General features: G+C 43.9%; 1 protein-coding gene across 2 annotated transcripts in view; it reads right to left on the reverse strand.

Moving 5' to 3' along the window:
• The window catches only part of GPC6 (glypican 6), a 3,616,389-nt gene extending 3,604,812 nt beyond the window's left edge, over positions 1-11,577 (reverse strand). Inside the window, exon 1 of one of the 2 annotated variants that reach the window (XM_069205139.1) lies at positions 10,877-11,577. In XM_069205139.1, coding sequence (XP_069061240.1) covers positions 10,877-11,030 — 154 coding nt within the window. In that variant the 5' untranslated portion in view covers positions 11,031-11,577. The remainder of the gene's footprint in view (positions 1-10,876) is intronic. The other variant, XM_069205140.1, reaches the window with a different exon arrangement.
• Positions 11,578-12,234: the final 657 nt, after the last annotated feature.

Below are 12,234 nucleotides of genomic sequence, written 5' to 3' on the forward strand. Positions count from 1 at the left end.
TATATATATATATATATATATATATATATACTAGTGGCTGTCACCACTCGGTAGTTATCGTTAGGACCTAGTTTTCATAGACAGAGCGTTTTTTTGTTATGTTAATAACTGTGGCACCGCTTGAAGAATCTTCATGACATTTTCTAAACTTATACTTTGGTCAGTTAAGCTGCTGTCTTGAAAGTTTCAGGTTGATCTGTTAAGCTGGTGCCAAGAAGAAAAGGGGGCATCCCATAACATGTTTTTGCCATTCATTTTTCCATAGAGTCTTTAGACATGCCTACAACCCAAACTGTTGAATGGAATTACACAAGATTTAGCAGGAAAGTCACACAGATTGTGCTTTTTGTAAATTGGTGTAAATCTGTTAAGTAGTTTAGGAGAAATTAAAGCTCAAAAATATAGATATCTAGGGATGCAGATCCTCCACTGATCTGACTGTCCTCGTGCATATATCTGATTGGCTGCCAACACGTAAACAAGGACGTGTTGCCAGCCATCTTGAGACTTAGCTTCAGGGGAGTCCCAGGGAAAATAAAGTTTAAAAAAAATAAAAGGGGCCAGGGTAGATCAGGTGCTGGGGTCCCAGAGGGCCCTGCCAGTGCTTAAAAGTATTTCCTTTTTAAAACATCAGATCTGGATCTGCAGATTTTCCCAAGATTTAAAAAAAGAACAGCTACCCACCCTTTTTGTGAAGCCGCCTGGTTGACCAAGTCCTGGGGTCATAAGACATTTTTTGGAGGGGGACACATGGGGCCTCCCTCTTGGGCTTGCCACAGCCTTGGGGACTGCCACCTCCCTCGGGATTCAATAAAATTTGATACGGGGGCACTTTACCCCTCTGAAAGGCCTGGGGACCACCACCTCCCTAGGCTTAATGATATTTGAATGTGGGGGCTGCGTGCCCTCCCCCACAGCCCCAGGGACCACCATCAACCCAGGGCTTTAAATAAAGAGAATGACGGGCGCGTGCGCCCACCCCGCAACCCTGGGAACCGCTACCTCTTGAGGGCTTAAAATAAACAGTATGTGGGGGCTGCGTACCTCCTGCAGCCCTGGGGACCACCACCTCCCCAGGGCAATGTTGGTTGGAAGGGGGGGTGCAGCTCCCCTTGCGGAGCCACTGATGGACCAGGGGACCACCAACCCCCAGGGCCAGCTCCTGCTATGTACCAGGGTGCCCATCTACAGGCACAGCTGTTTGCTTTTGCTTGATAAGAATGACAGTCTCTACCAAGCAAAAGCAAACAAAGTCTGGTTTCTGACAGCGTCAGAAAGCAGAATTTTCATCTGTTTCCCTGCATGCATATTTGCGTGCAGAGAAACAGATGAAAACATTGCTCTCACAAGCAGCGAGGTGCTATTTAAAACAGCTCCCTGCTTGTGGTAGCGAAGCTCACTCCCACAGGACATGGGGAGCCAGCTATGACTGCTGGGGCCTTCAGGCTCACCCTGCAGTCCTGTCACTTTTCTATCCCACAGTGTTATGGAAGAGAGAGATTGTCATTGCAATGGTCTCTCCATGCAATTACTTCAAAGCGTTTAACTAGCAAGATGTTTGGTATGAATGTTATTGTTAGGTTTGGATGCAGAGCAGAACAAAGTCACTTCTGGCCTAATAGTCAAGGTCTTGTACTATCACTCGGTAGTCTGAAGGTTCAAATCCTAGCATCTCTTGGCAGTGTGTTTATGTATTAAGTAGTGTTCTGACTGTTAAAGCTTCCTAGTGATGGAACATTCACTTTTCTTTCCAATCACATGTGAGGGTTGGCTGTCATATGTATGTCTGGAAGCAACATAGTAAGGAGTCGCCTATGGCCTAAAGGTTAAGGTCACAGGCCCTTACCCTGAAAGTTGAGCATTCTACTCCAGGTGTGTCACTGATCATTTTCCATCTTTAATTTCTTTTAATTTCAAAAATTGTAAAGTGTCATACTGAAAAGTGATCTCACTATTTAATTGACAAATACATTTTTCTTTTCAGTTTGTTCAGAAATTTCTTTTTAAGTATATCATTCATCAAAACCTAAAAAACTGTCCACCTCTCTCACTCTTACTTTCTTTCTCTCTCTCAATTTCTCTTTTTCAATCTCTTTCTCCCACATACACTCAGACTCTTACGCAACCACTCAAAGACCCACTCAGGCACTCATGCACCCACTCACAGACCCACTCGGATCCTTGTGCACGCACTCACAGACCCACTCAGACACTCACACACCCACTCACAGACCCAACCAGACACTCATGGACCCACTCACAGACCCACTCAGACTCTCTCACACCCACTCACAGACCCACTGGAACCCCCACACACCCACTCACAGACCCACATAGACACTGACGCACCCACTAAGACACTGGTGCACTTACACCCATACCCAGACAGGCAGTCTCACAGCCACTCTGGCCCTCAGATACTCCCTCTTATAGCTATTCTCACGTCCAGTGAGACAGGCCACGGTCAACTCCGGCTGCACAATGTGCCGAAGGGCTGTGCGTAATGTGCAGTTGGGTGGTTAGGGGGGTTGGCCGCAGGGTCTGGCTGCAGCCCTGGCCGGTGCAGCCAACCCCTGCCACTCGCGGCCAAAGACCATATATGACACAAGGTTGGGTGCCTACAGGAGGTTGGCTTCTGGGCATGGCCACTGGCCAAGTTTTGCAGCCAACCATCACTGCAGACATCCCAAGGCCATCCATGGCGGTAGTTGGATTAACGTATATTAATGAAAATTACTGTATGTTTAAAAAAACATAGAAATTCACTGAAAAATTCCAAGGGTTACAGGGACAGTCTAGTTATGCTCACATTTCAATGTACAAAACCATAGAAATTCACCTGTTATAGCCAGAGTTATCTCAAGTAGCAATAAGTCATGCCCTAAGTTAACTATAACTTGCGCCCTTTCCATGCACTACTAATTACTACACAAATTACAGCACTCAACACCTTTGATAACATCATTGATAATATGAATTTGCAGTAAAATGTTTGACGAAAAAACTGTGCAAGGAGAAGAGCCTAACTATAACATCCTTGTAACCTTTGGTTCTTTTATTGAATTTCTGTGGGTTTATTACATTTTGTTTCCTAACTATAACGTCCCTGTAACCTTTGTTTTTTTTTCAGTGAATATATATATATATATATCTATATATATATATTTTTTTTTTTTTTATTTTTTTTTTTACCTTTACAATGTAGTGGTAGGCGACATAATGAATGTCATATTTTTGTAAATTGAAATGAACAATCTTAATTTAGTGTCACACAGTCAGATAAACTCCACAAAGTACAGGTGTGTGTTTTAGGCAAGAACTGTTCACAGCAAAATTAGTCTTTCATTGTACCCTTATGCAGACGGGTACAATACAAGTAAAACTTGGGGAGCCATTTATGAGACCCCAGCGGCACTCTGTGCCACCAGAGTATCATTTTTTTATGCTTCTGTGGCACAGTGTGTCAGTCCATATTTACAAGGCCACACAATGCCACTTTGTGTGGCTTTTCATGGCCTTGTAAATATGGACCACTTTCACGCACAACACTGCGTGAAATGGACGCTTCGTGGGTGTTACTTGGTGTTTCCCACGAAACACCCATGTAACCTGAAGGAATCAGATGCATTCCCAGATTTACAAGTCTGGGCAAGCGTCAGATTCCTACTTCACCTTGGGGGTGGATTAAAAGTGACGCAATGAGGAGAAATATCTTTATTTCTCCTTGTTTTTCCTCTTTCTATGTGTGCTCTATTATGCAGCACACAGAAAAAGAGGAAAACACCTCTTATGATTGTTTTTGTGCAGTAAGGTGTCACAAAAACAATCCTCCCCACAATGCAGGCACCCTTGCACCATGGTGCAAGAGTGCCTGTGTTGGCACATGGCAGCAATTAGTGCACCAGAGCACCAGAGGAGGAGAGGACAAAAATGTGCACATCTTCTAGAAACAGCACATTTCTGCTCTTTTCTGCTGGCACAGGGTGGCACAGCAAGTCACTTTCTGCGCTACCCTGCTCCACGGGCCTTGTAAATGAGGCCCTCATGGCCTTATTAAGAGGTTGGCAGACATGGCACTCTGCCATAAATGTTGTGGACTTTAATGTCTGATACATTTGTGGTGCCCCTGCTCAATTCAACCTTCAGGGGTATCATCAGGTTTTTTTGCAGGCAGAGGTTTGTCTGGCTTAACTGGCTTTACTGGAAGAATCCTTGTCTTGTGCTCCCCCTCGCCATATCCAATTGGAGAAGGGGCTGTAAAATTATTTCAATATGGTTCTTAATTTATAGTCACCTATCAGAAACTTTCAGGTGCTATTGTGGTGAAGTCACAATGCAAGAAATCACTCTGTGAAAGAAAACTCGTGTATGGTGCAAAAAATGTTCGTGTGTAAGATCTAATTGTCAGGTGTTTCTCACAGTAAAGAATTAATGAACCTGTTATGCCAATTTCTTGTAATGTGCAGTGTGCATGAATTACAAGCTAATGTACTAAGGCCAGCATAGGAACTATAACAATAAGTGAAATAAACGCTAGTTTACAGAGGCGCTTTATTGAAAGCAGTGTGTAGATTTATAAAGCATAATTCATATGAGATAATGCACATTACCAAAGCCATCAAAAGCCAAGGAAGTTAGTAATTTCGAAATCACAGTCCCCAGGGAGGCTTTTTGTTGATCAAATCTAATGCAATTTGACATTTTTAGCCACTCTTCATTGGGCTGCTCCTGACCTTTTGTAAAAAGCTAAGTAGTAATATAACTCAATGAGAGTATGCTTCATTGCAATCAAACGAGAAGAATAGCCGGAGACCTGAAGAATGTGCTTGAGCTGTCTAGAAGGGGAAATGTAGCACGACATTACAACAGTTCACACAACATAATAACCTAATAGGGAACCATGAAGGGAAAGAGCAATCGTAACCTGTTCAAATTTGTAGTTAGCAACACAAAAGTAGAAATTGTACGTGTTCCTTTCTTGTAGCTAGAATTTAAAGTCAAAAAAGCATGTAAGGTTAGTACAAACTGTATAGGTTACGGTGCCCTACTCAATATATAGCACAACAGAAAGAATACATCTACTATATTGACCTAATCACTGCATCACAACCTGAGTATATTGTAAGTAAATATAGAGTTTAGAATACATATGTATATATATAAATAAATATAAATATATATATATATATATATATATATTTATATATATATATATATATATATGTATACCCTAACAATGTACCCTAACAATGTAGTGGTAGGTGACAGAGTGAGTGCAATATTTTTGCAAGTTGATGTGAATAAGTTAGTGTTACACTGGCAGGCAATGTTTAGCTCAAGCTACAAGCAACAGTTGAGCGTTTCGCTCTAGCTCACGGCAAAACTGGTCTTTCATCATTTTATGCGGATAGGTTTTGCATTGGCAACATGAAGTGGCTTCTAAATCAATGCACCATCATTCCTCTTAAGTGCAGCTGGTTAGAACCTAGGCCACCAATATGGACAGTGAGCAACGAGCAGAGGCATAAATCTGGCATGTGCGCCTTGGGAAATCTGTACATATGAGGCAATGAGCTAAAGGTATAAAGAATCAGTTCTCAAAAAGTGATTGCAAACTATGCAATGACCTTTTATGTACCAATTTTAAGTTTGCAAACCGACACACACTATTTGGTAAGTTTGCAAAGTGACCATTCAGACTGGGTTGCAATTCAACCTACCTCCTAAATATTCATAAGGTAGGTCATAAATTGTGACTCACTTTGATTGGATGCCATCACAAGGACGGTGGCCTTCTCAGGTCAGAAGACCACCATGTGTACATTTAAATAAAGGACTTTTTTCATGGCAGCCTGTTCTCCTTAAAGGAAACAGGTCTGCATTTAGGAAACATTTTAAAAAGTTTATTTAGGAGCTTTCACTGGTTGCCCTTACCACTGCCCACTGCAAGACAAACCTTTACTTTACTTTTGGATACCTCTTCCCCTTTGTGAATTGGTTTCTACCTCATTTGAGGAGTCAGTAATCTATCAATGGTTGGCAATCGAAACTGTGAATGCAAACCATTAATTTATAACACTGAAAATTACAGTTTATGAAGAAAAACCCTAAACATGCCCATTTCAAATCATGGTTTAGAATGCATTTCTTAACCCATTTTGTGATTTAGTAACCTGATATCAAATTGCAACATGGATTTAATATGTATAAAAAAATCATTCAGATGTCACAAACCCTATGATTTAGCCAATCTGGCCCAACGTCTTTAGTGGTTTAATAGCAAAAAGTTTTGGAGCCAATTGTAACATATTGCTGCAACTTGTAAAATATTTGGAAATGTGCAGTATAGTGTCATGTGACTTCTTAATGAAAGAGTGAATGACCTCGCTGTTAGTTTCAATGCACCTTGGACGAGCTTATATTATGCTGTACTTCATAAATATGTTTTTCTTCTAATGTGCACAATAAAATTGTATTTTAGCTCCAATATTTCTTGAAAATCACTAACGATAAATGTATGTCAGTGATTGCAGTTGATAGCCACAGGCATTCATTTTTGAGAACCAATAGTTATTTTTCATCCTCATAGTTTGGGCAGACGAAGAGAGAGAAAGAGAGGAGGAAAGGTGGAAATAAGTAGAACGTGGGAGTTTGAAAACCATTGACAAAGGTGAAACAAACCCGCAAGAGTGAGCTAAAGAGCCTGGAATTGAGGGGTGGTAAAAGAAAGAGGCGTGAGCTGGAATCAACACTAGAAAACCTTGATAATTAGTAACCACAGCACTGAGCAGCACTAGGACCAAATCTTAAGATTGCCTTAGGGCTCCTGACCTTTTTTAAAAAATGAAGCACTGAAAGCTGCCTCTTTTACACAATGGTCTAATCACATTTTTTTCCAAGCTGCAACTAGTTTTTACTTTCACCTGAGAAAGAAAGTCAGGTTCACACCGAAATCTCAACAACGTGTGCATGCAGTTGTTAAGAATTGGACATGACTGCTTCTACCTTTTGGTCCTGCTTACAAATTAGGTGGAACAAAAATACTGCATGTTTATGAGGTAATTTATTTCCACTCAGCCTGAATATAATTTGCTAGGTTCGTCCGCACAGAGTTTACCAGGTGTGGGAGAACTTGACCCGATTCCTACGGATGTTCATTCCGGAAAGAAGAATTGCAGAAATAACCTACAATGTCCTCCACACTCTAGAAAAAAAGCTCACCTTTCCTTCATGATCAGTGCATTTGTGGTATTTTATACCAACTGCACTGTTGCAAGGTGAGATAGTGCTTGACAAAATAGTAATTTCATAAAACACTTTGAAATAGAATGCACAGTTTTAATTATTCAGCATTATTAAATCTGAAACTACAATAACATTCAACGATAATCTGTGGAGATATGTACATTGTTCAGTGTGTATTTTCATCCTTAATGTTATTTTCAGGATGGACTTTTGTTCCTTCTCAATGGCAGATACTAACTAGCTACTGAGGTATCCCATCTTAGACTTCTTCAAAAAGCGACCACGTTGCTCATTGAGAATACGTGTATTGTTTAACAAAAGAGAGTACTTTAAATGGGCAGATACTGTTCGATACTGAGTACCTGCACTTCTCAGGACTACTACGGTACATTTAGTAGAAGAGTACTCGAACTTTTCAGGAGAAACGTGTATCATGAATAGTGAGTAGCAGGTCTTCTCTAGTTTCATTTAAAGAACTGAGAGATAGTATGCTAAATCCGTGCTCACATCTTGAGAAAGGCTTATTGCTTAAATAAAGTTCCCGTTGACGTAGGGCTCAAAAAGCACTCAGATGTGCGCGCTCACAAGTGCTACTACATCTGTGAAAGAACATTGGCTGCAAAAATGCATCGATCCCGTCCTCGTGCCCTTCTTTATGCTGCGCCTGTTTCTAATACCATCAGCTGGCGGCAAACAAACAGGATCCCATTTAGCAGGCGGACATCCTGACGCAGCACTTCCAGCAGAAACACTCGGCAGCGTGGAGAGCAGCACACTCCTTTTACTCATCACCTGACACAACACAGCAGCTTTTCATTGAACATGCGTCCCGGACTGGGGCTGAGGCGCCGAAGGGGGCGCTCCACCTACCGCCTGCCACATGGTAGGCAACCAGAGCCACCGAAAGATGCGCGGCCACCACACATGGATGGGTCCAAACCGTTGACACTGCCCAAGGCCACGCTAGTCTGGCGGCTCTCGAGTGCTGCGGCGAAGGGGTTATCTACCAACCGTTTCTCATTTAGGCGAGCTGGCTAGCTACATTCAGTGTACACCCGTGGGAAAATCTGGTATTCCTCTGTAGAGTCTGCTGAGCATTGATGCGGGCTGCTTTGTAGTATTGTGAGTCGGTATCCCTAAAACGGCACAATGTGGCCAGACTTTTCCTTTGTTTTAATGCGCTTCAGCATCTCGTAAGGGCTATGTCGCACCATATAAATGCAAATACAATACAACAATTGAGCTAATATACGTATTGCTGTGCTTATATGGATATGTAGCCAATACATAGTGCTTTATTTGCTGAGTTGTCGAACTCATCTTTTTGCGGGACTTTATTGGTGTGTGATGCCTGCTTAGTTCAAAATGTGGTGTGGGCACCCTTTCTTATGACGTGTAAAAAACATTTATTAAAGCAAATAACAGAGTATATAGCATTATGAACACTCGTGGGCGTTATTCCAACTGAATGAGCCTCGGTAACGTTGGGTTTCGATGGGTGAGTTGCCAAATGATAATGCTGGGAGCCACTCTGCAAGGTAGTCCCTGAGACAGAATTCTTGTTGCTCAGTCAGACATATTCCACGGGAGCGTCCACGGGAGCGTCACACATGGAACCCGCCGCCTGAAGCCCTGTCTGGCACAGCATTCCTCACCCCCCTCCGCTTTTGGGTGATGCGTTGTTCTAATCGTTCTCTTAGTTATACGTGAGAGAAAAAGTGCATGTTCCACAGTGCACGTGTGTGTGTCCTCACCTGACGGGATGTGGCTCGATTCTGAGGTGGAAATACTCGACTGAGTGAGGGGGAGCAGGTGCGTGTTTCACCACCGTGGGCTTTCTCACGCCTTTACTCGCTTTAAAGTGAGCATTGTGTGCGTCACAGAGAAACGATGCAGTGTAAAATTAGCCAATAAGTCTGCGCTGGGTCGCGCAACACCATATATTTGAGTTTGTTCACGTTAACCAATAAAACAGAGAGCTATTTCCAAGCATTACCTAAGATTCCGCCATCAATGTTGCGTTTCCCTCGGCGGGACATCTAGCGGGTAGATATAGCGTAGGCCATGACAGAGTGAACTGACTGGCACGTAAAATGCAAATATGAGATAAATCAGGCTTTATTAAAACATTTATTAAAAAAATAATTACGCACACCTTTATCAGCGGGTGCTCTAATAACTAAAGCCAACTTACTGCCTGTGACGGAAAACATGTGGACTATGTGCGGAAGTGTAGCCCCCGTGTCTCTTTACAATCGGCGCATCATAGATAAAAAACAATGCTTCAGTGCCACTTGTTGATAACGGGTATGTTCCAGTTGCACGCTTCAGAAATGTGTTCGGAGAGATATACAGACACGTGCCAAACTGGTCAAGCGATACATTTATATTGTAAAAATTCCAAACCCAGCTCTCATCTGGATGCATTTTGATTCAAGGCGCACTGAAGCGAGTCTTCGCCGCAGTAGTGTGCCACTTCTCCCCTTCCCATGCACGCGGCACTGCCGCCCTCTACCCTGAACTCCTCAGCAACCCGACTTCCCAGACTTAGGGACAGCTTAGGCTAACACAGAGGCGAAGGCAGAGATCAGACTGTGAATATTTGCTAATTAATCATATTAGAATTTGTATAGCTCTTCATATCTCTCACGGGGCCGTGAAGCGCTCTCATAACAGAAGGGAGGTGATGGAGAAATGAGCGACTTTCAGCATATTTAAAAGTATCTGTATCGACTACTATATGGAATGCTTTTTAATGTCTCTAAACTGCACTGGGATTTGCAATAAGTATGTCTCGTTCGAGCCGCTCCACAGCACCGGAAAGTGCCATGTGTAGTAACAGCGTGACACAACCCTCTGTGACAATGCATGCTGGTGTCTTTTAATCACGCTACAACTGTCTCCCAGCAGCGGTGGAATCCAAGTCCCGGAAATGGAGCCCCATCACTGCGGAGGATCTCTCAGGATGAGACTGCACCACCAAGCACCCATCATTTCAATGTCGAAATTACAGCGGGTGCCCCTTTGAGGTGTAAGTGTGGTTCTGAACTGGGGTGCCACCAAGAGAGGGCGTAGTGGTTAGCTAACCTGTGGTGTGTCGTGAGCAGTAGAGCGCATATGAGTAGAGCTTGGTCGTAGTCAACGGTGAGATGCTCAGATAATAGTATTTCGAAATTAACCCACACAATGGAAAACAGAATAAAAATGTATGTATTTGACTGACTTCTCTTGGCATAAAGACTCAGAAGATAACATTTGCAAGAAAATGCGTAAATGTCCTAGTAACAGAAGTAAGAACTATGACAAGTTATACATTATGCTGCAGCCTCATGGCCAGAAACGCGACTGACAGCGTCCCAAGCCCGCATGCATGCTCACGCACGAGTGCACTAGTGACCACGCTGCATTGTGGATAGATGAAAGACGACAATAGGTGGGCCATCGTGCCTAATGTACACGTCTGTATGTGGTCCGTTATGTTGCCTAATGCTTAGGAAGGCTGTGCTTTTCTACTTCTAAAATGCAAGTCGGTGCATAGTACTTCACAGGGGTGCAAGAAATGACATAGGAAACTGGGAACAGGGACGCAGCCGGTACGTGCTCACCCCACATTGTGCACGTCAGGTCTTACCTGCTATTTCCTGGAAAGGCACGCTGGCCAGGCTGAAGCCCTTAGCGCTGTACGCCTGCCTGACCTCGCCGCAGCTGCGGGGCTTCACGTCAGCCCCGTCCGTGAGCGGCGGCAGCGCAGACCACAGGAGCAGCAGGACCCCGATCCAAGGCATGCTGATCCCAAGTTAAGGCTTCCAAAACCAAGCCTTCCCGTTACCAGATCACTTTTCCCGGACACCCTTATGAATCCTCTGACAAAGCAGCCGAAATCACTCCACTGGCAGAACCATAGACTCGGGGTGCATGGGATTAGCAGTGCGAGCCATCACCCAAGCCACACGTCTAACTGCTCAGTCTAACTTTTGTACCATACGTGAGACTGGAAGCTACCCGTGGTGAAGGGCCACCTCCTCCTCCGCCTCCTCTTCCTTTCCTGAGGAATCCGCGCTCTGTGATGCGCTATGAGCCTTGATTCACAGGCACTGACTGCTGTGGGAAGCTGGCTCCGTCTGAGGTTGCGAGCGGTCACTGTCAGCCTGTGGTGATGCGCTGTGGATGTGTGAGGGCATTGAGCACAGGGCAGGACCGGGAGGGACTTTTGCTTCACGTACGACTGAACCGAACCAGCAGGACCTTTCGGCAATAGGATGCGAAAATTCCTGGCGGCAGGCACAGCGAGAGGCTGAAAGAGCGACAGAGAAGCACGTTGAATATTGCACTGGCTGGGTCCAGCTACTGTGCCGAGGAAAACCTGGGACGGAGTCTCTCACTATCAAGCATACACGGAGGAGGCGAAGCGAAACCGATCTGGAAAAAAGCATGAATGAAAACTCACATGTGGCAGAGAGCAGCAGTGATCGATTGTGTCCAAATTGGAAACGGAAATAGGCAATTAAAGCACTGTGTGTATGTAATCTACTGGAACACACCTAACCAGGAAATGTGCTACCGAATACAAATGCTTTTGTTTACTTAGATCTGTCTCGTTCACTGGCACAGGGGGGCAGATTTTATGTAGCACTATATCATTTTAAGTTCAAGACTCTGGGATATGATGGTTCAACTCAACTGTACTTACTTTATCGGTTTCAGAAGGATAAAAGGGTGTTGGAACCTTCAGGGACTTGACCCTACTGTGGTGAAGGGACCAGAAACTTTGACCACGTGGAAGGTTCAAGAAGCCACGACCCCCTAAAACCTACAAGTTCATCTTGGAATGGAAGGTAACCTGGAGTAGGACAAAGCTGGATGACAATGGTGTCGGTCAGTCCTCCGCGCTATCCTAGATGTACGACCTGACAGCCTTAGGGTGGTCACCCCTAACTTTTTGCCTGCCTCACTCCACTTTTTAGATTCTGTTTTTGCTGGTTTTAAGAC

This window comes from Pleurodeles waltl, chromosome 8 (genome assembly GCF_031143425.1).
Source record: "Pleurodeles waltl isolate 20211129_DDA chromosome 8, aPleWal1.hap1.20221129, whole genome shotgun sequence".
Taxonomy (NCBI): domain Eukaryota; kingdom Metazoa; phylum Chordata; class Amphibia; order Caudata; family Salamandridae; genus Pleurodeles; species Pleurodeles waltl.